Here is a 23,975-nt window from a genome sequence, read left to right on the forward strand (position 1 = left end):
CTGTCAAGTGGCAGGCAGAAATTCAGTAGGCAAAGCTCTCCCCTGGCATGGAAATGCTACGCTGCACCTGTTAAATGTCTGCCTGTCACGCTGCTGCTTCAAGGCCAGGGCTTTGCTTTTTAAGGAGTACCTGGCTTTGTGAGAGTGATGGTGGCTTATCCCAGAGAGAGAGAGAGAGAGATATGTCTGCAAGAAGGGTTAAAAAAAATAAAGCGTCATCCAGGCAGTTCTCTGCTTCCTAGAGAGGCCAGGGAAGGCAGGCGGCTGCAAGGGAAGATCTCCTTTCCTCTTCCCTTCAATGCCCTGGCGAGGAATCCTTTCCTGTGTTTTGCCACAGAGGAAACCCAGAGCCTTGGCAGGACATTGCCAAGAAGGTTTGCAGGGCAGCAGCTGCAAGGAGCTGGTGAGTTGGAGGAAGGAGAATGGGGTGATCTATGTGGGGGGAAGGAGGTTTCACTGGGGTTGGAGAGGAAAAGAAACAGCTGGGGGGGGGGGAAAGGGATTCCTTTTTGCTCTGTGCAAAGAGAGAGGGGCATTCTCCCCAAATGTGCCCGGAAAGAGAAAATTGTATTTACTGGCACATTGGTGCTGCGCTGTTCCTTTTGAGCTGCTTTCATTGGCATAACAGGGTGGTGTGCAGTGCTGTCATAAGGCAGAAAGCCAAATGGTCAAAAATTGGGCAGGCGGACAAAACCAAACTGATCAATAAAAAAATGTTTGTATGCCGCTAAAAAATATCAAAGTCGTTTACAACAGACGAGTACACACAAGCACACACTAAAGAAACATGTAAAAATGAAAACCCAAGATCACCCACTAACTATTTTTAGTAGCCTGCATAAGTCTGGCAGCATGGAAAAGTTCGCAGCAGATGTTTAAAGATTAAAGAGAAGGCATCCATTGGGTCTCTATTGAGCTTTCCACAGGATTGGGCCCATGACCCTAAAGGCTCCCGTTTCTTGCTGCTCTCAGCCTGGATGTGATCCCTCTGATCTGAGCCAGGATATAAGGCTTCAGGTGGCCCCTACATAGTTTGATCCCCCTTTCTTCTTCCTTCTCTCTTTGCCGAAACTTATTTTCCTGGCTGTAATCATATTTTCCACCCTGGGCTCCTTTGGGGGAAGGGCAGAGTATGTCTTAAATAAATGAATAAATATTCCCCTGGAAGGGTCTTGAATACTTCTCCCTTAAAAGGGGAAAGCTAGAAACCTGGAGAGTATTTTATTACTATCACTATTATTTCTTTGTGTTCTCCAGATGTTTCAGACTACAACTCCCATCAGCCTCAGCCAGTGCAGGATGGCACTGATGTATATAAAGCTCTACATCTAGGGCAAGAGTAGAAATTTGGTTCACTAATTTTTATTATTGGCTACATTTGCATACCACCCTTCATCCATAGATCTCAGGGAGGTTCACAGCATTGAAATACAAGATAAAAACACAAATGCATAATAAAAACAAGAACAAAGCAAACCAATAACCCCCAGCCCTCCTAATTTACACTTCCTGGAAATAATATGTGACCAAAACACCGGGATCCTTCAAAATGTGCACTTATCCGAAATTTGCAGTGCCGTTCCCCAGCCGAAAGGATGTGTATGAAACTGCATATATTTGTGAGACATAGAATATAGGAAAAATATTTTCCGTTTGTGAAAGTCGCTTGCCAAAAATGTACATACTAGGCAAAATGCATAGGAAGAGGTTTATTTTAGGTCAAATGGGCACTAACAAAGTTTCATTAGGAACATTTTTTTAAAAGGAAATTGCCAAAGAATTCCCTTTCCGGCACGACAATGGACGCCAAAATATTGTCATGCTTTCTCATCAGGCAAAAAACAAAGAGCTGAGAACCTTGAAATGCGAAGAGGGTGCAGTGCATGCCACGTTGCAACATGAGTGGCAGTGGCCTGAATCCATGAAAAAGGTGGCAAAATTGCAGTGAGAAACACCACTAGGTTGAGGGGGATGCAAACAGATTTCTTTGGGAATCAAATGACACGGAAACAAGTGCTAAACTTGTGCTATATGCCATTGCATTGCAGCTCAAATATTACGCGCAAAATAACAGGGAAATATAGGCACACGGGGGGCGCTGTGTTAAACCACAGAGCCTAGAACTTGCCGATCAGAAGGTCCCCGCAACAGGGTGAGCTCCCATTGCTTAGTCCCTGCTCCTGCCAACCTAGCAGTTCGAAAGCACATCAAAGTGCAAGTAGGTAAATAGGTACCACTCCGGCGGGAAGGTAAACGGCGTTTCCGTGCGCTGCTCTGGTTAGCCAGAAGCGGCTTAGTCATGCTGGCCACATGACCCGGAAGCTGTACGTCGGCTCCCTCGGCCAATGAAGCGAGATGAGCGCCGCAAGCAACCCCAGAGTTGTCCGCGACTAGACCTAATGGTCAGGGGTACCTTTACCTTTACCTTAACAGGGAAATGGAATAAACTGCAGCGTTCAGCCGAAAGCAGTCTGCTCCAAAAGTAACAGCAGTTTAACAGCTTTTTCTCCTCTCGCTTATCTTCTTTCAGGGAGAAGGCCCAGTTGCCAGTCGAAAAGGCCCCCAACTTTTCTTTAGGTACCACTTTTGGCAAAAAGAGACTCCGATCCTCATGTTTGAATGCTTAGCCATCTGCCCCGGTACAATGTTTCCCTCGGATGTCTGCTAAGCCCTGCGAGTTTGAGAGCCACAGCTGAGGGAAGGCCAAGACGAAATGGCCGCTGAGGAAGGAAGCGTCTCACCATCCCTGAGCCTGCAGTTCCGGGTTGCGCTCGGACAGCACGGCGGGATAAAAACAGAGGCTCAGGACCCGGCTGACGCCGACGCTCACGATATCCAGATGGTGTGTGTCGGCGAGCCTCATGGGTGGAGTGCCTCAACCCATGTCAAGCCAGAACTGGAGGAAGTGCATTGGGAAACCCGAGAAAACGAGGTGTTCTTGAAGGCGAGGCCGTCCCCTCGCTCAGGGTGGGGAAGCCTGCCGCCGTGTCAGGAGGCCCTGCCTTGGGACGGGGTCAAAGTGTTCCCCACCTCCTTCGAGGGAGCGCTCACAACGTGCAAATGGCTGGCCAGAGAGTGGGGGTCTCGACAGAGGACACCCGCCTCCGAAATGGAAGGGCAGCAAGCGACTGGCACGCCAAACGGTGCCAGAGCGAGGAGGGGCAGCAGGAAAGGGAAGGCCACTGTTCTTCTGAGCGGTGCGGTCGGGGCAGAGGCCCAGCGCCAGCAGTTCAGGCGCTTCTGCTACCAAGAGGCCGAGGGTCTGCACAACGCCTATGCCCAACTCCGGAGCCTGTGCCATCGGTGGCTGAAGCCGGAGAGGCACACCAAGGAGCAGATCCTGGAGCTGGTGATCTTGGAGCAGTTCCTGGCCGTCCTGCCCCCGGAGATGCAGAGCTGGGTCAGGGAACGGGAGCCTGAGACCTGCGCCCACGTGATCACCCTGGCTGAGGATTTCCTGCTAAGGCAACAAGAGGCAGAACAATTGGGGCAGGAGGTGACTGGGGCGGTGGCCGGCCTGAAGTTTGGGAGGTTCACGTGGGAATTTGCTAGATTAGGTGGGGGCCGAGTGCCTGGATCTGTTGATAAACCAGAGTTTAACCTGAGTGGGTGGGACAAAGGGGGGGGAGTGAACTGGAAGTGTGGTATAGTGTGTAGAGCAGTGTGGTGTAGCGGTTGGACTCTGGCCACAGTAGAATCCTAGAATGGTAGAGTTGGAAGGACCACAAGGGTCGTCTGTTTCCACCCCCTGCAATGCAGGAATCTTTTGCCCAACCTGGGGATCGAACCCATGACCCGGAGGTTAAAAGTCTCATGCTGTACATTCAAAGCATATTCATCACACTTTTCACAGTCATGGCTTCCCCCCAAAGATTCCTGGGAGCTGTGGTTTTGCCCTTTACAGAGGTATAATGCCATCCAAGCTCTGCTTAAAAACCTCCAATGATAAAGTCCTTCCTGGTGTTTAGTCGGTATCTCCTTTCTTTTAACTTGAATTGATTGGTTCATTGTGGTGCCCAGAACTGGACACAGTGTTCCAGGTGTGCTCTGACAAAGGCAGAATGTTGTCGTTTAGTCGTGTCCGACTCTTCATGACCCCCTAGACCAGAGCACGCCAGGCCCTCCTGTCTTCCACTGCCTCCCACAGTTTGGTCAAACTCATGCTGGTAGCTTCAAGAACACTGTCCAACCATCTCATCCTCTGTCGTCCCCTTCTCCTTGTGCCCTCCATCTTTCCCAACATCAGGGTCTTTTCCAGGGAGTCTTCTCTTCTCATGAGGTGGCCAAAATATTGGAGCCTCAGCTTCAGGATCTGTCCTTCCAGTGAGCACTCAGGGCTGATTTTCTTCAGAATGGATAGGTTTGATCTTCTTGCAGTCCATGGGACTCTCAAGAGTCTCCTCCAGCACCATAATTCAAAAGCATCCATTCTTCGGCGCTCAGCTTTCTTTATGGTCCAGCTCTCACTTCCATACATCACTATTGGGAAAAGCATAGCTTTGACTATATGGGCCTTTGTTGGCAAGGAGATGTCTCTACTTTTTAAGATGCTGTCTAGGTTTGTCATTGGAAGGCAGAATAGAGCCATCCTATTACTTCCCTTGATCTGGACACTAGACTTCTGTTGGTGCAGCCTAGAATAGCATTAGGTTTTTTTACTGCTCCATCACAATCATTCCATTGCAATTTACCTTTATGAAATGACGCATTTCTTAACAAAAATCAGGTGAAATTTCTCCATGCCGCCTCTAGTGGATCCTTTCCCTGTCCCAGCTCTGACAGAAACCTTTCCGCTCTTCTAACAGGAGCTGGGACCCTTTGTGGAGGTGATGGTGAATTCTCCCGAGGGAGAGCAAGTTCCATCGGATGCTTGGCAGAGACCACTCTTCAAGAAGATCAAGCAGAAGGGCGACAGAGATGCAGAAACAATCGGTATGGAGTCACTTAGCTAGCAGGAGTGGGAGGAGGGAGGGGGAGGAGCTAATAATATACCTGAAGGAGCGTCTCCACCCCCATCGTTCAGCCCAGACACTGAGGTCCAGCTAGGAGGTCCTTCTGGCGGTTCCCTCCCTGTGAGAAGTGAGGTTACAGGGAACCAGGCAGAGGGCCTTCTCGGTAGTGGCTCCTGCCCTGTGGAACGCCCTCCCACCAGATGTCAAGGAAGTAAACAACTATCTGACTTTTAGAAGACATCTGAAGGCAGCCCTGTTTAGGGAAATTTTTAATGTTTGATGTTTTATCGTGTTTTTTATATTCTGTTGGGAGCTGGGGGAAACCCAACCAGATGGGAAGGGTATAAATTATTATTATTATTATTATTATTATTATTATTATTATTATTATTATTATTAAACTTGTAAGCGAAAGGAAGGCCACACCACTCATTCAAAGCACTTGTCATGGCTTCCCCCAAGGAATCCCGGGAACTGTAGTTTGTTAAAGGTGCCAAAAGTTATTAAGCCACACACACACACACACACACACACACACACACGGCTTTATTCCCCTCACAGAGCTACAGTTTAACAATGGTTTAACAGTCAATCAATCCCTTTTCCACGGGAACTCTGGGAACTGTAGCTCTGAGAGGGGAATAGGACGCCTCCTAACAGCTCTCAGCGCCCTTAACCGCCTACATTTCCCAGGATTCTTTGGGGGAGGCCATTCAGTTGTACCTTGGTTCTTGAATGGAATCCGTTCCAGAAGCCTGTTCAACTTCCGAAAATGTTCAAAAACCAAGGCACAACTTCCGATTGGCTGCAGGAGCTTCCTGCACTCAGTTGGAAGCAGTGTTGGATGTTTGGCTTCCAAAAAACATTCGCAAACTGGAACACTCACTTCCGGGTTTGTCGTGTTCGGGAGCCAAAATGTTTGAATCACAAGGCGTTCCAAAACCAAGGTACAACTGTACTGTTTAATGTGGCATCATACTACTTTGAATGTACAGTGGTACGTCGGGTTACAGACGCTTCAGGTTACAGACGCTTCAGGTTACAGATTCCACTAACCCAGAAATAGTACCTCAGGTTAAGAACTTTGCTTCAGGAGGAGAACAGAAATCGTGCGGCGACAGCACAGTGGCAGTGGGAAGCCCCATTAGCTAAAGTGGTGCTTCAGGTTAAGAACAGTTTCAGGTTAAGAACGGACCTCCAGAATGAATTAAGTACTTAACCTGAGGTACCACTGTATAAGGCGGGAAGAAGTGACATTAGATGGGAAACTGCTTCAGTTTTTGAACTATTCTTAAGTGGCATCTAAATCTTATTAAATAAAACTAAAAATGATTTGGCCGGGGGTGGGTGTCGATGACTCAACCGTGTCTTTTCCTTCAGACAGCCGTACAACGTCCCAGGAAGAGGAAGAGGTCGGGCAGCAAAGAGGTTCGGAGTTAGCGGAAGCACGCAGGATGTTCCTGGGCAAATCCGCCGGCCGCCTCACGCTGAGGTGCGAGAGCTTTGAGGAAGCTTGCGGATCGAAGCGGCAGCAGGAGTGGCTTCCCGCGGTGACATGGGAGGAGCCGTCGCACCGGTCGGAAGCCGACGGGCCTGTTCCTGAGCCGGCGCTCCACGGCGTGGCGGTCAAGTACCTTTGCCCCGAGTGCGGCCGGAACTTCCAGCACAAATCGACCTTAATCCGCCACCAGAAGATCCACACGGGCGAGAAGCCCCACGTCTGCCTGGAGTGCGGGAAGAGCTTCCGCCGCAGGGACAAGCTGATCCGCCACCAGAGGATCCACACGGGGCAGAAACCCCACGTCTGCCTGGAGTGCGGGAAGAGCTTCCGCGAAAGGGGTAAGCTCACCAACCACCAGAGGATCCATACCGGCGAGAAGCCCTATGCCTGCCCGGCCTGCAAGAAGACCTACCGCTGGAAGGAGGAGTTTGTGAAGCACCTGAGGATCCACACGGGCGAGAGGCCCTACGGGTGCGTTCTCTGCGGCAAGTCCTTCATCAGCAAGGCCCACCTGGTTTCCCACCACCGCAGCCACACCGGGGAGAAGCCGTACGAGTGCGCTGAGTGCCGCCGGCGGTTCTGCAGCAAGCAAAGCCTCGCCAAGCACCAACGGGTCCACGCGGAAGAGAACGCCTACGAGTGCCAGGACTGCGGGAAGGTCTTCCGCTATGTGTCGAACTTCGCCAAACACCAGAGACTCCACACGAGCGACAGGATCCTCTAGGGAGGAATAATTATAATAATTTAATTTTTGTACCCTGACCATCTGACCAGGTTGCCTCAGCCACTCTGGGCAGCTTCCCACAGAACACAGTGGTACCTCGGGTTACAGACGCTTCAGGTTACATACACTTCAGGTTACAGACTCTGCTAACCCAGAAATAGTACCTCGGGTTAAGAAGTTTGCTTCAGGATGAGAACAGAAATCGTGCAGTGGCAGCGGGAGGCCCCATTAGCTAAAGTGGTACCTCAGGTTAAGAACAGTTTCAGGTTAAGTCCATCACCTATATGGAACTGGCAGAAATGACTGGCAGAATCCGAGACCAGGGAGATGAGTCAGTGGAAGAAGATTGGAAAAAGTTTAAAGATTATTTACAGAAATACTGTAAAATTAATGAATGTTACAATGATATTGGATTGAAGCTAAGTGGTCTTTAACTAATGTTATAAGGGAATATGTAAAAATATGTAAAAATCTAATGTTAAAATATTTAAAAATTGAGGATTAAGATGAATGAAGAGGGGAGGGATTTGCTGAAATAATAATTTGAACTGGAATACATAGAAGGAAGGTGTGAGGAGGTCCGGGAAATAAGCAAATGAAAAATATGTGATGATTGAAATTTTTTTAAACTATTTTTATTTTGTATTTTTCCTTTTTGTATTTTTCTTTTTTCCTTTTTATTCTGTAATTTCTTGAAAATCTTAATAAATATCTTATTAAAAAAAAGAACAGTTTCAAGTTAAGAACGGACCTCCAGAATGAATTAAGTTCTTAACCAGAGGTACCACTGTATGCTAAAACACCACAGGCCGTCGTCGCACATTAAAAGCTTTCCGACGCAGGGCTGCCTTCAGATCTCTATGGAAAGTCGTATAATTATCTCCTTGGCATCTGAGGGCAGGATGCATGAGTGTAACCAGGATTGATGGGGGGGGCAGACACGCGCCTGTCATCCTCCTCTGTCTGGCTCTGTCTAGCAGATTCGGAATGAAACGTCTCAACAACTGTTCTTTTAAATTACTTTCTTTTGACCCTAAGTGCTCGGGGGAAATCTGTCAAAGCCTTCAGTCATTTGTAAGCTAGGAAGTTAAATAAAAAATTAGCATCATCGACTGAGGGCTTTCTGCTGTATAGAAACTTCCAATTGTTTCTAGGCTGGCCCTGCTGGTGTGCGCTCTCAGGAGAAATGCTGGAAATGATGAGAAGCTTCCAGAACTGAGCTACCTGCAACGCGATTGGTCAGATCACGGAAGCCATGCCGATCGCTCAGTTGGGTTGCCAGTTGTGTTGCTAGAATGCACCACATCATTCAAGTGACCTCAGCGAGCATTTCAATTTCAAATATTCTGATTCATTTAATTATTATTTTTTATTTACTTGGTGGGGGGAGCTGCCCTGCCCCCTCAGATACACCCTTAGAATCATAGAATCATAGAGTTGGAAGAGACCAAAGGGCCATCGAGTCCAACCCCCTGCCAAGCAAGAAACACCATCAGAGCACTCCTGACATATGGTTGTCAAGCCTCTGCTTAAAGACCTCCAAAGTAGGAGACTCCACCACACTCCTTGGCAGCAAATTCCACTGTCGAACAGCTCTTACTGTCAGGAAGTTCTTCCTAATGTTTAGGTGGAATCTTCTTTCTTGTAATTTGGATCCATTGCTCCGTGTCCGCTTCTCGGAGCAGCAGAAAACAACCTTTCTCCCTCCTCTATGTGACATCCTTTTATATATTTGAACATGGCTATCATATCACCCCTTAACCTCCTCTTCTCCAGGCTAAACATGCCCAGCTCCCTTAGCCGTTCCTCATCAGGCATCATTTCCAGGCCTTTGACCATAGGTGGGCATTCCACAAGGCAGCCACCACTGTCGAGAAGGCCCTCTGCCTGGTTCCCTGTCGCTTCACTTCTCGCAGTGAGGGAACCGCCAGAAGACCTGCAGAGGAGGACTTCAGTGTCCGGGCTGAATGATGGAGGTGGAGATACTCCTCCAGGAACAATTATCGTTTCATTATAAAAATGCACTTCTCCTTTGTCACTGTCAGACACCACAGCTTGTCTCCTGAGCCCCACAAAATCCCACCAGCCTGCAGACATGAGAGAATCCACTTGCTCGATGGAAGGGCCTTATCTCATCCGCCTTTCATGCAGAAGTTCCCGGTTCAATTGCCCAAAAGCATTTTCAGGGACAGCAGGGAAGAGTCTCCCTGCCAGAAACCCTGGACAGCAGCTGCCCGTCAGTGTAGACACTACTGAACTAGATGGAGCAACAGTCAGGTTCAGGAGAAGGCATCTTCCTATTATCCTGTTTATAACTGCTTATAAAACCTATTGCCTCGTTTTGGTTAGCCTTGTATGCTCAAAATCTTTGTGGCCACATAAGGCTAGACAGCTGTGCATTTCTTTTTTTGTCTGAATGTGAGGAACGATAGTCTATTTGTCAAACTAAGCTATTCTGGCTAATTTGAGCAGGGAAACCCTCTGTTCAGTGGACAAACATTTTGAGAAGCAATTTACACAGCCGACCACCAACAGATTTCAGTGACTTCAGTGACAGAAACCACTTAAACCATTCAAGGCCCAAATGTGGACTTGCCTCGGACAAGAGTCATTTTAAAAAGTCTTGATAATGGAGAGAAAGGCTTCAGAACGTTTTGACCGCAGAATCACAGCTGAACGGTGGAAGCATGAACGGCCGCAGGGAACGTTTCTAGAGAAAAATTTGGATCTGAACTGGCAGGTGCCTTCCCAAACCCCCTGGTCTCAATCCATAACATCGTGAGCTGGTGCTTCTATGTGCAGTTTAGGAAACGCTGGTAAAATTAGTAACGCACTTTCTCAAGTGTTTCTGTTGTGATTCTTTCTCCTCCGCTTTGGTGCTTCTTCGTGTGACATAAAAAAGGTAAAGGGACCCCTGACAGTTAAGTCCAGTCGCGGACGACTCTGGCGTTGTGGCGCTCATCTTGCTTTACTGGCCGAGGGAGCCGGCATACAGCTTCCGCGTCATGTGGCCAGCATGACTAAGCTGCTTCTGGCGAACCAGAGCAGTGCACAGAAACGCCGTTTACCTTCCCGCTGGAGTGGTACCTATTTATCTACTTGCACTTGGATGTGCTTCCGAACTGCTACATGGGTATTATTATTAGTAGTAGTAGTACTGTTATTATTATAAATTATTACCTGCCCCTCACCCTAAGATCCCAGGGCAGGTTAGAGCAATTAAAAAACATAATTAATTTTAGAAAGAGTGTAAAACAACTTGAAATTACAAAAAGAAGTTGAGTCCTGAAAATATACACCTCAGGGTCGAAAGCATTGTTTGTTATAAAACCATGACTCGTGTGGTGAAGGCGAACAGGGTTGCATATACGCTGTACCTTTAAAGCACATCCTTTCCCTCGAAGAATTCTGAGCCTTGTAGTTTACCCCTCACAGTTACAATGCCCAGCAGCCCTTAACAAACTACAGTGCCCAGAATTCTTTGAGGTGGGAAGAATGCGCCCTGAATGTGCTTTAAAGGTAGTGTCTTGTACGAAGCCTAGGAAAGCTGTCTCTCTCTCATAACATTAGAAACGGGGATCATCCAGCGAATCTGACTGGCTGGACTTTCAGGCAATGAGGAAGGTGGTAGAGCATCTGCTCTGCAAATAGGCAGCATGGTGTAGCGGTTAGAGTGCTGACCTAGGACTTGGGAGATCAGGGTTAAAATCCCCACTCGGCCATGACACTCGCTGGCCAGTCACTGTCTCTCAGCCTAAGCTACCACGCAGCATTGGAACCGTAGAATCATAGATTTGGGACCCCAAGGGAAACCTAGTTCAACCACCTTGAGCTCCCGGGATGCTGATGCTGCAGAAAGGTCCCTGCTTCAAACCCCAGCATCTCTAGGTAACATTGGGAGAGACCTTCCCTTCTGAAACCTTGGAGAGCCCCTGGCAGTCTGTGTAGAGAACACAGACTATCAAAATCAGCTTGATAGCTTCCTCAGTTTGTCACGGGTTCCCAAAGTCATATGGCTTAAAAGGCGTTGCTTCTTTTCACTTGTGATGCAAAGAGGGCATCTATTGGGAAAGATCAACAACACAGCCCTCACAAATCTGCTCAGAAGGAAGCCTGATGGAATCCAGCGGGGCTTTCTCTCAGGTAAGTGGGGTTCGGATCACAGCCTAGGATGCCTACCTTAACGCTGGCTCTGCTAAAACAGAAAATACGTTCACATATCATAGAATCATAGAATACCCCCTACACAATTATTAATATTTAATAATCTGCAATTATTAAGTTCGCGGATGACACCACCATAATGGGTTTAATAACAGCTGGAGACAAATCAGCGTATAGAGGGGAGGTCGCAAAAATATCTACATGGTGCCTAGGGAACAACTTGCACCTTAATATCAGCAAGACAAAGGAGATGGTGTTGGACTTTTGGAGGAGAAGAGAACTAGCCCCGCTGTACATCAGGGAGGGCTGTGTGGAGAGAGTCTCTTCCTTTAAATTCCTAGGAGTTTATCTCAGTGAAGACCATACTTGGAAAATAAATACAACCCAGGTGGTTAAGAAAACCCCACAGAGACTCCATCTCCTCAGAATATTACGTAAGAACAATGTCAATCAACACTTGATGATCTCCTTCTACCGGTCCACAATAGAAAGTGTCTTTTCATACTGCATCACGGTGTGGTGCGCTGGTTTGACATCATCTGACAGGAAGTGCCTACAGAGGGTGGTGAATACAGCACAAGATATTATGGGCTGTCCCTTGAATACACTGGATGAAATAGCAGAAGAACATTGCCTCAGGAGAGTGAGGAAAATTCTCAGGGATGACTCACACCCTGGCTGGCACTTTCTTGATCTCCTGCCCTCAGGCAGAAGATATAGAGGCATGATTAGTCGCACCAACAGGGTAAAGAACAGCTTCTATCCCTGGGCTGTTAGGCTGCTGAATGAAAAGATAACAACAGGGCAACTGACTTTCAGGTTTGGTGGGTGGGTGTCAGTAAAGGAGGGGAATTAAGACTAAGATTGCTGAGTGGGGGGTACTCGTGGAATCTCACTGTATACAAGTTGTACAAGTGACAATAAAGTATTTCAATTTACAATGCAGGAATCTCAACTAAAGCATCCCTGACAGATATGATGATCAGTGACGGGGTGAGGGTGGTGGGCAAATTCAGCCTCTCCCCAGGCCATGCCTCCAACCAACATTGCTTCAAATTCTCCCTGAGTGTTTGGGCCTTGCTGATATGTCCTTGAGATCCAGTGATTGCCTGGATGGAGGGTGGAGAGGGTTGTGTGCGCATGTGTGGACACCAGCCCCCACTGCCTCCGGCCCCTCCCACAACTTGCATGTGGCCCCCAGAAGGGAAAACCTGAAAATGGTTCTCTGCCCTCGTTCTATTCCAAATCGGGTTCTGTGCACCTCACTGGGTGAGTGGTGGCAGCAGAATGTTTGCAGGCAGAAATTCAACCAGTGCCACTTCCCCAAACATTTGCTGCCTATGCACCCCATGAATTTCTGCCCAGCCCCCCAGCCCCCAAAACACACTCGGCTGCTCTGCTGCAGCTACAACTGACGGGGATGTGAGTTAATGCAGCAGGTACAAAGCTGTGCAGAATCATTGTCCCGCCAGATGTTAGGTAAAGGTAAAGGGACCCCTGACCATTAGGTCCAGTTGTGGCCGACTCTGGGGTTGCGGAGCTCATCTCGCTTTACTGGCCAAGGGAGCTGGCGTACAGCTTCTGGGTCATGTGGCCAGTATGACTAAGCCACTTCTGGCGAACCAGAGCAGCGCACGGAAACACCGTTTACCTTCCCGCCAGAGTGGTACCTATTTATCTACTCACACTTTGACGTGCTTTCAAACTGCTAGGTGGGCAGAAGCAGGGACCGAGGAACGGGAGCTCACCCCGTAGTGAGGATTCGAACCGCCAACCTTCTGATCGGCCAGTCCTAGGCTCTGTGGTTTAACCCACAGCGCTACCCGCATCCCTGGCCATTGCCCGTGCTTGCTGGGGCTGATGGGAGTTGTAGTTTGACATCTGGAGGGCCGGAGGCTGACTGAAGCAGAGCCTCTGGCCCTCCACATTTCTGAATACAGCTCCAGAAACACTCCCTAGCCCCAGTTTTCCGCACTGGGGAGCTGTAAACCTTTGATACACCACCTGTCTGGCCTCCCATAATTCTCCAGCACTGGGATCGGACGTAAATCAAGCTGTCCCCAGAGGAACCTGCCTTTTTTCCTGCATGGGCAACTCTGCTTCTAGTCTACCTCACAGGGTCATTCTGAGGATGGTGTGAGACCCAACGGAAGTGCCCTGGGGCCAGGGGAGAATAAACAGTATAGTCAATAATAATAAACGTTGTTTAGTCATTTAGTTGCGTCCGACTCTTCGTGACCCCATGGACCAGAGCACGCCAGGCACACCTGTCCTCCACTGCCTCCCACAGTTTGGTCAAACTCATGTTGGTAGCTGCGAGAACACTGTCCAACCATCTCTTCCTCTGTCATCCCCTTCTCCTTGTGCCCTCCATCTTTCCCAACATCAGGGTCTTTTCCAGGGAGTCTTCTCTTCTCATGAGGGGGCCAAAGTATTGGAGCCTCAGCTTCAGGATCTGTCCTTCCAGTGAGCACTCAGGGCTGATCTCCTTAAGAATGGATAGGTTGGATCTTCTTGCAGTCCATGGGACTCTCAAGAGTCTCCTCCAGCACCATAATTCAAAAGCATCAATTCTTTGGCGATCAGCCTTCCTTATGGTCCAGCTCTCACTTCCATACATCACTACTGGGAAAACCAGAGCTTTAACAATATGGACCTTTGTCGGCAAGGTGATGTCTCTGCTTTTTAAGATACAGTGGAACCTCTGGATGCGAACAGGATCTGTTCCAGAGCCCTGTTCGCATCCTGAAGCGAACGTAAGACACAAATGTGCATCTGCACGTACGTGGGTCGCGTTTCGCCTCTTCCGCGCATGCACGTGATGTCCTTTTGAGAATCTGCGCATGCGCAAGCGACGAAACCCGGAAGTAACGCTCTCCATTATGTCCGGGTTGCCGCGGAGCACAACCCGAAAATATTTAAGCTGAAGTGTATGCATCCTGAGGTATGACTGTACTGTCTAGGTTTGTCCCTTAAGGAGTCTCAAAGCGGCTAACAATCTCCTTTCCCTTCCTCCCCCACAACAAACACTCTGTGAGTTGAGTGAGGCTGAGAGACTTCAGAGAAGTGTGGCTAGCCCAAGGTCACCCAGCAGCTGCAGGTGGAGGGGCAGGGAATCGAACCCAGTTCCCCAGATTACGAGTTCACCGCTCTTAACTACTACACCACACAGAGGCAATTATGCCTCTGAATACCATTTGCTGGAAACCACAGTGCGAAACCACATTTGCTCTGGTCCTCCTTGAAAATTTCCCACAGGCCACTGTGACTTGAAACAGGATGCTGGGCTGTGATCCCAAGGGATGCTCAACAGAAATGGCCCTCCGCTTTCTGAGCAATTTGCTTTATGGCCGTTCACCAAAGGGGTTAAGTTCATGGAGACTTGCATTTCCTAGAGATACGAAGAGGCTTTGGGAGCAGAGGGATGCGAAGAGAGCGCAACTCACTTCCTGCCCCGCCTACTGTGGGAAAGCAGGGGTTTAAATTTCCCAGGCGCTGCAGGAGGAGCAGCAGCGGTTCTGATCTCCCGCCTCCCGTGTTCTTTTTAGGAAAGATCAGGTGAGTGGGGGGAAGTGGGCTTGCAGCAGGAAGAGATGGAGAATTTCAGTACAGAGATTCTCCGGTTGGGCTTCTGTGCCTTTCGTAACTGGGTGGCAGGCAGAAGTTGAACAGGTGAAGCCTTCCTCCATCATGACATTTCTGTGTTTGGGGGCAGCTGCACCTGCTGGATTCCTGCACTGGGGTTAGCTTGTGATGGTGCCTTTTTGCACGCACACACGCCCTTCCTCGGTTGGATCGCTCTGAATCAAGGACCTAGGGAAATAGCTCAGTCGGTAGAGCATGAAATTCTTAATCTCAGGGTTGTGGGTTTGACACCCACGTTGGCAAAAGATCCCTGCATTGCTGGGGGCCGGACTAGATGACTCCTGTGGACCCTTCCAACTCTGCAATTCTGTGATTTTAGGCTTCTTGGCTTGATAAAGCATTCAGTGGCTGTCTGTGTTTTCCTTGCACTGGCAAAGGCAGAATACGCCTCTGGTATCAATTTCTGGGAATCACAAGTGGGAGGAGTCAGTGCTGTTACACTCATGTCCTGCTTGGGGTTTCCTATTGGGGTGTCCGGTTTGGCCACTGTGAGAAGAGAATGCCAGTCTAGATGGGCCATTTATTTACTAATTATATTTTATATCCCACCTTACCTATGAGGAATAATAATAATAATAATTAACTCTGGGTGGCTTCCAACAAAACACTAAAATACAATAACCTATTAAACATTAAAAGCTTCCCTAAACAGGGCTGCCTTCAGATGTCTTCTAGAAATTCTATTTTTCTCTTATACATCTGGTGGGAGGGCGTTCCACAGGGCGGGTGCCACTACCGAAAAGGCCCTCTGCCTGGTTCTCTGTGACTTGGCTTCTCGCAGCGAGGGAACAGCCAGAAGGCCCTCGGCGCTGGACCTCAGTGTCCGGGCTGAACAATGGGAGTGGAGACGCTCCTTCAGGTCTACTGGGCTGAGGCCGTTTAGGGCTTTAAAGGTCAGCACCAACACTTTGAATTGTGCTCGAAAACACACTGGGAGCCAGTGTAGGTCTTTCAAGACCGGTGTTATATGGAACTCAAGGTGGAAAACATAGTCCTCCCCAATTTATCCTCAGAACAGCCCTTGGGGGAAGGCTAGGCTGAGAATTGCTGACTGGCCCAAGATTAAGTTTGCCAGATTTTTTTCAATGAATCCAGGGACATTTTTCAACTTCAATCGATTTTGAATCGGGACTGATTTGTAAATCCAGGGACTGTCCCTGGGAAACGGGGACGTCTGGTAACCTTACCCAAGATCACCCTGTGAACTTCATGTTCCGAGGGGGATTTGAACCCTGCTCCCCCAGGTCCTGGCCCAACATGCCTTAGTCTTATTCCCTAAAAGAGCTGTGGGTGTTGATTGTATTGAATATGTATGAACACAGACATGGAAGGAGAAACATGGGCAGGAGGGTGAAATAAATCTCTGCTAAATGAAGAATATGTCATAGCTCAGGGGTAGATTCCCCGCTTTGCATGTAGAAAGTCCCAGGTTCATAGAATTATACGGCTAAAAATGAGCAGGGATGTAATCTATTCAATGCTTTTGTTCAATGCGTCCCTGTGCGGCCTCTGCTTAAACATCTCCAGCGAAGGAGAGGCCATTAGTTTCTTGTGATATTTATCCAAAATCTGCATCTTCCCTGCGGTTTCCTCCTACAGGTTCTAGTCTAGGGTTGCCATATTTCAAAAAGTAAAAACCATGAAACCCCAAAAGTTAATGATTTTTTTTTAGGAAAACCCCAAATTCGTTGAGCTTTTTTCTTACCAAACCTCCAAAAAACCACGATTTTGCAATTGACTTGCCTAAGATCAAGGGCAAATTTTCAATTCTGCATTTCATAGAATCATAGAATCATAGAGTTGGAAGAGACCACAAGGGCCATTGAGTCCAACCCCCTGCCAAGCAGGAAACACCATCAGAGCACTCCTGACATATGGTTGTCAAGCCTCTGCTTAAAGACTTCCAAAGAAGGAGACTCCAACACACTCATTGGCAGCAAATTCCACTGTCGAACAGCTCTTACTGTCAGAAAGTTCTTCCTAATCTTTAGGTGGATTCTTCTTTCTTGTAGTTTGGATCCATTGCTCCGTGTCCACTTCTCTGGAGCAATGGATCCTAGTACATGTGGCAGCCCTATATCTAGCCCTATATCTAGTCTGATCCCCTGGGGCAACAGAGAATGACATTCACGCCTTTTGAAAACACTCTTGTTCCATTTTAAGAGACATGGACAGTTGTTAAAGGTAAAGGGACCCCTGACCATTAGGTCCAGTCGGGACCGACTCTGGGGTTGCGGCGCTCATCTCGCTTTACTGGCCGAGGGAGCCGGCATACAGCTTCCGGGTCATGTGGCCAGCATGACTAAGCTGCTTCTGGCGGAACCAGAGCAGCGCACGGAAACGCCGTTTACTTTCCCGCTGGAGCGGTACCTATTTATCTACTTGCACTTTGACGTGCTTTCGAACTGCTAGGTTGGCAGGAGCAGGGACCGAGCAACAGGAGCTCACCCCATCGCGGGGATTCGAACCGCCAACCTTCTGATCGGCAAGCCCTAGGCTCGGTGGTTTAGACCACAGCGTCACCCGTGCCCCTAGGAAACTCTTAGCAAGCTACAGTTCCCAGGATTCTTTGCAGGAAGCCATGATTGTGGAATGGTATTAAGTGCATATGTTTAGCCTTGGTTTGATCTAGCAGTGCTTGTCTTGTATTCTTATGAAATTAATATATATCTCCTTTTTTTCCCTCCTCAGGAAGCTTAAACTTCCCTTCCAAACTGCTTGCATGTCTGCACACCCAGCAGCTTCGTGAGGTCAAAAGCTTCACAGCCTGGGCTTGCGGAAAGAACTGGTAACTTGGGCTCGGGCGGACATTTGCCGGGAAGAAATAAAATGGCAGCCAAGCCGAGGGACGGATTGGTGCTAGGTCTCCAGCCCGAGGCTGGGCCTCAACAGGGAGTGAAATTGGAGCAACCGGACCTAGCAGCCCTTGACCCAGGAGTGGGGAACGGCCCGCACGTCATGCAGGCCAGGAATACCAGGGAATTCTGGGAGAGAAACATGTCGGGCCACGTCAAGCAGGAGCCACAGAAGGGGCCGCAGCAGCCATGGGAGACCCAGTTGCAGGAGTTCCTCAGAGCGATGGAGTCTTCCCACTCTGACGGGAGAAACCAGCACCATCGGACATTGGCGTTGCGGGATGAGGCCCACCCCGTCCTGCCTCCTTCGGTGGGAATGGATGGTGCCAGGCCGCATCTGAGGAGAGACATGGCAACCCCTCTCCTTCCAGGGCCCTGCAGAGAAGCCCAGCAGCCGGCTAACAGCCTCTTGGCCAAAGAGACAGGAGAGTCCGGGAAAGTCAAGGAAGAGGTCCTGGGGGAGGAGGAGAACGGCGTGGCCACTGGCACGGACGCCGAGCGCCAGCGCTTCCGGCAGTTCGGCTACCAGGAGGCCGAGGGGCCTCGAGAGACTTGCAGCCGCCTCTGGGATCTTTGCCGCTGGTGGCTGAAGCCGGAGAGGCGCAGCAAGGAGCAGATCCTGGAGCTGGTGATCCTGGAGCAGTTCCTGGCTGTCCTGCCCTCGGAGATGCAGAGCTGGGTGAGGAAAGGCGGGCCAGAGAGCTGCTCGCGGGCAGTGGCCTTGGCGGAAGACTTCCTGCTAAGGCAGCGGCCCGAGAAGCAGGTGAGTGTCTGCTTCTCCCTGCTACCTTCCTCTTTTTTTTATTGGAAGTTTTATTTACAACATAACATAACCCCCCCGCCCCACCCCCAATACAGAAATCCACCCTCATTAAACGTGAACATAACACACAATAAACATAACATACAACAATACAAACAACCAGATAAAAGACTTCCTTGATCCTGTATCTGGCCTCCTTATTTACTTCTTATAAGCTGTTTCCTTTATGAATAATTATTAAGATTTTTCTAGTTACAGATAGGTAGCCGTGTTGGTCTGCCATAGTCAAAATAAAAAAAATCCTTCCAGTAGCACCTTAAAGACCAACTAAGTTATTTCTTGGTATGAGCTTTCGTGTGCATGCACACTTCTTCAGATACACTGAAACAGACCAAGAACTAACTTAGTTGGTCTTTAAGGTGCTACTGGAAGGAATTTTTTTATTTTAAGATTTTTCTAATAACTTAAGTATCCACAAAGTCTCCTGCAGACATTAATCGAAACAAGTCCAGGTATTTATTTTAGGGCACTGTTTTGTGAAGTATTCTCTGCATTTTCCCCATGCTTTTTGAAACTCTCTAACAGTTTGTCTTGCCATTCCTTTTTCGTTGGCACAATTTCAGGAGTGCTCTGATGGTGTTTCCTGCTTGGCAGGGGGTTGGACTCGATGGCCCTTGTGGTCTCTTCCAACTCTATGATTCTATGATTCTTTTTCCCAGTTTTTAGCAGTTAGGATCCTCGCCGCTCCTGTGGCATAGAGGAATATCTGGAGGAATATTCTGCTTCTCCCTGCTACCTGTGAGGCTTTCGGAGTTGCGGAGAGGGCAGAGACAGGCCGCATTCACAGCCTACATTAAGGCACTATAACAGTCACGGCTTCTCCCAAAGGATTCTGGGAGCTGTGATTTAAGGATGCTGAGCGTCGTTCGGAAACCCCCGTTTTCCTCAGAGCTGCGGTTCTCAGAGTGCTTTAACAGTCAATCCCTCTTCACAGGGAGCTCTGGGAATTGACGGCCTCGGGGGGGGGGGGGCTTCCCAACAACTCTCAGTGCCCATAACAGACTCCCATAATTCTTTGGGGGAAGCCATGACTATTCAACATGGTCTCCTAGTGTTTTAAGTTGGGTGAACGTTGGCCTTAACGGACGGACAGTGGCAGAGCTCTTACTTCGGATACAGAAATATTCACAGGATCATTCTCTGGCATCTTCAGTTCGAAAAAGGGCCTGACCACAAGGGATGGGAATAATCCTCTGCATGTGACCTTGATAGCTGCTGCCAGTCAGACCAGACAACACTAAGCTAGATGGGGAAGAAACTTAATTCATTGTCCACACTTAGCAAGCAGAAGGTCCCAAGTATCTGAAACCCAGGGTGTGGATGTGTGCTTCTAGCCTGTGAATGGTCTGAGTATGCCCTACAGTAACCGAAATAATCACACATTTTCCCCTTCCTCTCCCACCCACCTATATATATTTTTTTAAAAAAATAGTGTAAGCCCTTTGGGGCAGGAGCGAAGCGCCATGCCCACCGGGCTGGGGCTGGATAAGTAAGAACAATCTCTCCCTCTGTTTCAGGTGCCGGGGGTGTCCAAGGAGGGGTCTGCCAAGATCCCTGAAGTGGAGGCGTCTCCCTTGGGCGGCTGGCCAAGGCCTCTCTTCAGAGAGATCAAACAGGAAGGCGACAGAGAAGCAGCCTTGCTGGGTAAGGATTCCTGGTGGCAGAGTTTTAACCACATTGCTTCTCCCATGTTTTCCTTTGGTCCTGCCCAGCACTGGCATATGGCCCTCAGGAGGTTCTGCAGAAGGGAATGTGGCCCTCACACTGAACAAAGTCTAAACAGAGAACATTGTCCTTCAGGTAACCTGGTGCCAAGCTCCTCAGGGCTCTGCACATTAATAGCAAGCCTTTGAACATGGCTTCGTAGCTAACAGGCAAACAGCAAATAACACTGAGATTCTCTCCTTATTCCTTTTTTTAAAAAAATAAAAATTATTGAGTTTTCCATATCTAGTTACATTTCATTACATGAATCTATAACATAAAGCATTGCTCAGACAGAGCACCGACTCCCTTCCCGCCCACTTTCTGACTTCCAAACATCTTTTTTTTTTTAAATAATTTTTATTAACAGGCCAATCAAATTACATTATTTCCAAATCACATTAGTTCCAAATTATACAGCTAGATTTTTAAATTTTATTGGGGGTACACTCTCCAAAAATCATATCACATAGGGACAGACGCCATTCCACACTTCCGTAAAGAATTTATCCTCGGTCTGTCCTTTAATTTTCCCAGGCTTGCCAAGTATATCACAGAGGGCTCTGCCAGGTTTAGATCACATTCCAATCATCATTCACATTCCGATGATCCTGGTCCTACGCCTCCCGTCTTTCTTAGACAAGCCTGTCTTAGCGAGACGCCATTTAAAACTGTGTCAAAAAAAATTCCTCCGTACTCCGATGTTTACCAATCCTCTCTTTGATCAATGATTCACTCCACACAGTTCTTAAATTCCTGCTTGTGATTAATATAATGCAACAATCTTCTTTCCGGGGTGGAGGGTTATTAATACTCACATAAGGCAAAGAAAATAAAAGTTTTTTCCTCCACCCCCCTTCCGTTTAGCTCCAAACATACCAGTCTCTTAATGGTGATTCATCACTTGATAAATTTGTCCCGCCCGTCGCTCCGGTCAAAGAGATCCATTAATCAGCATTCTTATCTCCTGAACTTCGCCTGATGTATGTGCTTTAGCTTCTTTCCAATTATATGTTTCCAATTATATTTTCGAGCTAAAGCGAACCCAGGCGCTGGTTGGAGACAGCATCAGGAAGAGCCGACTTCACCGAGGGCTTGTGCCAAGTGACCGGCACCCCCTTCTTTCGAATCTGGGGGTGCGTTATGGACACCGCTGGCAAGGCAGTCCCCCCCATCTCCTTGGGGGGGGGGCGGAAGGCTGCATACTTCCCATAGCAGCCTCTTAATTACCTCGTGTGGGTCGGAGAGATGTTATTGTTGGCCATCTTCCAATGCGCCACCTGGTGGCCCCCCCTGACTTCCAAACATCTATTAATAAATTTTCGCATTTCTATAACCACTTTTTTACTTTAAATTACCTCCTTATATGTAAATCAGTTCCTTATTTTCACATTACAAAGCATTTCAATTCAAACCTACAAACATTTTCAAATGTTTACAATTTTTTTTCATATAAAATATAAATTTGCTCCAGTCCTTCTGAAACAGTTTGTCCTTATTCCAGCAGGAGGTGGGCAGGAGCAGAACATACAAGAAAATGCCAGGAAACGGGAACCGCACTGGGTGCTGTCAGGAAGGGGCGGGCAGAATGCCTCTGGCTGGCCCAATCGGGGCGAAGCGTCTGCCAGCCAGGAGGAAGCGTACCCCGAGAAAGAAAGGGACAAGTTTATAAATTCCCAGGGCAGGTACGTGGAATTTGATGGGAATGCAGCCCAGCTCACCGTCCCTGCACCAAGCGAGTCGCAGAAGCCGGCTCACGAGAGGCAGAAGTCCTGCGCCCACTGCGGGAAGGACTTCCAGCTGAAGTGCAACCTGCAGGCCCACGAGAGGACCCACACGGGCGAGAAGCCCTACAAGTGCTCCGTCTGCGGGAAGGGCTTCAGCACGAGGGCGTACCTGATCACCCACGAGAGGATCCACACGGGCGAGAAGCCGTACCAGTGCTCGGACTGCGGCAAGAGCTTCTGCGACAACTCCAACCTGATAGTCCACCGGAGGACCCACACCGGCGAGAGGCCCTACAAGTGCACGGACTGCGGGAAGAGCTTCCGGGAGAGGCCAGTGCTCATCCGGCACCAACGGATCCACACAGGAGAGAAGCCCTACAAGTGCAGGGACTGCGGCAAGAGCTTCAGCCAGAGCTCGGGCCTCCTGGTGCACGAGAGGACCCACACGCGAGAGAAGCCCTACACGTGCACGGACTGCGGGAAGAGCTTCGGCGGCAACTCGAACCTCAGGGTCCACATGAGGATCCACACCGGGGAGAAGCCCTACAGGTGCTCGGACTGCGGGAAGATCTTCAGCGACCGCTCGCTTCTCGTGCGACATCAGAGCACCCACCAAGAGGGGAAGTGTTAGAAAAGGGCGGGGGAACAACACACAAACTGGAGTTTCACAGTTCCATACTGTCTAGGAAAATGACATTTTGATGCACACATGTACCCCACTCACACGTACAGTGGTACCTCAGGTTAAGTACTTAATACATTCTGGAGGTCTGTTCTTAAGCTGAAACTGTTCTTAACCTGAGGCACCACTTTAGCTAATGGGGCCTCCTGCTGCCGCCGCACCGCCGGAACACAATTTCTGTTCTCATCCTGAAGCAAAGTTCTTAACCCGAGGTACTATTTCTGGGTTAGCAGAGTCTGTAACCTGAAGCGTCTGTAACCCAAGGTACCACTGTACATTTAACGTGCTGTGGTACCACTTTAAACAGTCATGGCTTCCCCCAAAGGATTCTGGGAGCTGTGTTCTGTTAAAGGTGCTCAGAGTTGTTAGGCGAGACCTCTCTTCCTTTCACAGAGCCTCAATTTCCAGAGCTCCCTGTGAAGAGGGAATAATAATAATAATAATAATAATAATAATAATATTTATACCCCGCCCATCTGGCTGGGTTTCCCCAGCTACTCTGGGTGGCTCCCAACAGAACATTGAAAACATGGTAAAACATCTAACATAAAAAAGTCTCTAAACAGGGCTGCCTTCAGATGTCTTCTAAACGTCTGAGAGTTGTTTATTTCCTTGACATCTGATGGGTGGGCGTTTCACAGGGCGGGCGCCAGTGGCGTAGCGTGGGTTGTCAGCACCCGGGGCAAGGCAAGTAATTTGCGCCCCCTAACCCGTGGATTTGCGCCCCCTAACCCTAACCCCCAGATGTTGCAGTCGGTGCGGCCGGCCCCCCCTGCACCCCCCACGCTACGCCACTGGCGGGCGCCACTACCGAGAAGGCCCTCTGCTTAATATCAAACCACTCAGGGAGTCGTAACTCTGCGATGGGAATAGAGGCCTCTCAGCACCCTTAGCAAACCACAGTTCCCATGATTCTTTGGGGGAAACCATGACTGTTTATAGAACCATAGAGTTGGTCCTGTGGGTCGTCTAGTTCAACCCCCTGCAATGCAGGAATCTCAGCTAAAGCATCCATGATAGATGGCCATTCAAACTCTGCTCAGAAACCTCCAAGGAAGAGAGGCCACAACCTCCCGGGGGACTGTTTCGCTGTCAAGCAGATGTTACTGTCAACAAGTTCTTCCTGGTGTTTAGTCAGAATCTCTTTTTTTGTAACTTGAATCCGGCAGAGGTGTGAATGTGGCTGTAGTTGCCTTAC

The 23,975-nt window shown here is 48.9% G+C and overlaps 2 protein-coding genes across 4 annotated transcripts; both read left to right on the top strand.

The window, feature by feature from the left end:
• The first annotated feature begins 203 nt into the window (after positions 1-203).
• Positions 204-7,607, top strand: LOC309524814 (uncharacterized protein). Of its 2 annotated transcripts, none has more exons than XM_082209895.1 (4): positions 204-407; positions 2,531-3,496; positions 4,806-4,932; positions 6,333-7,607. In XM_082209895.1, the coding sequence occupies exons 2-4, from the start codon at positions 2,714-2,716 to the stop codon at positions 7,175-7,177; spliced, it is 1,755 nt and encodes a 584-aa protein (XP_082066021.1). In that variant the 5' UTR covers positions 204-407; positions 2,531-2,713; the 3' UTR covers positions 7,178-7,607. The 2 variants fall into 2 exon arrangements, with proteins under 2 accessions (XP_082066021.1, XP_082066022.1); XM_082209896.1 differs by having other exon boundaries at positions 204-403.
• A 7,081-nt stretch (positions 7,608-14,688) lies between these two features.
• On the top strand, positions 14,689-23,423 carry LOC309524810 (uncharacterized protein). 2 transcript variants are annotated; one of them, XM_082209880.1, is made up of 4 exons: positions 14,689-14,899; positions 17,678-18,604; positions 20,182-20,308; positions 21,876-23,423. In XM_082209880.1, the coding sequence occupies exons 2-4, from the start codon at positions 17,816-17,818 to the stop codon at positions 22,724-22,726; spliced, it is 1,767 nt and encodes a 588-aa protein (XP_082066006.1). In that variant the 5' UTR covers positions 14,689-14,899; positions 17,678-17,815; the 3' UTR covers positions 22,727-23,423. The 2 variants fall into 2 exon arrangements, with proteins under 2 accessions (XP_082066006.1, XP_082066005.1); XM_082209879.1 differs by having other exon boundaries at positions 14,692-14,899; positions 21,873-23,423.
• The last annotated feature ends 552 nt before the right edge of the window (positions 23,424-23,975 follow it).

The sequence above is a fragment of the Podarcis vaucheri genome (assembly GCF_965113315.1).
Source record: "Podarcis vaucheri genome assembly, chromosome: 2".
Classification (NCBI taxonomy): domain Eukaryota; kingdom Metazoa; phylum Chordata; class Lepidosauria; order Squamata; family Lacertidae; genus Podarcis; species Podarcis vaucheri.

Bases quoted from the DNA above. Each gene is read 5' to 3' on its own strand.
- LOC309524814 (XM_082209895.1), top strand. From the start codon at position 2,714: ATGGCCGCTGAGGAAGGAAGCGTCTCACCATCCCTGAGCCTGCAGTTC. The intron at 3,497-4,805 runs GTGACTGGGGCG...CTCTTCTAACAG, and splicing joins CAGAACAATTGGGGCAGGAG to GAGCTGGGACCCTTTGTGGA. The intron at 4,933-6,332 runs GTATGGAGTCAC...CTTTTCCTTCAG, and splicing joins CAGAGATGCAGAAACAATCG to ACAGCCGTACAACGTCCCAG.
- LOC309524810 (XM_082209879.1), top strand. From the start codon at position 17,816: ATGGCAGCCAAGCCGAGGGACGGATTGGTGCTAGGTCTCCAGCCCGAG. The intron at 18,605-20,181 runs GTGAGTGTCTGC...CCTCTGTTTCAG, and splicing joins GGCAGCGGCCCGAGAAGCAG to GTGCCGGGGGTGTCCAAGGA. The intron at 20,309-21,872 runs GTAAGGATTCCT...TCCTTATTCCAG, and splicing joins CAGAGAAGCAGCCTTGCTGG to CAGGAGGTGGGCAGGAGCAG.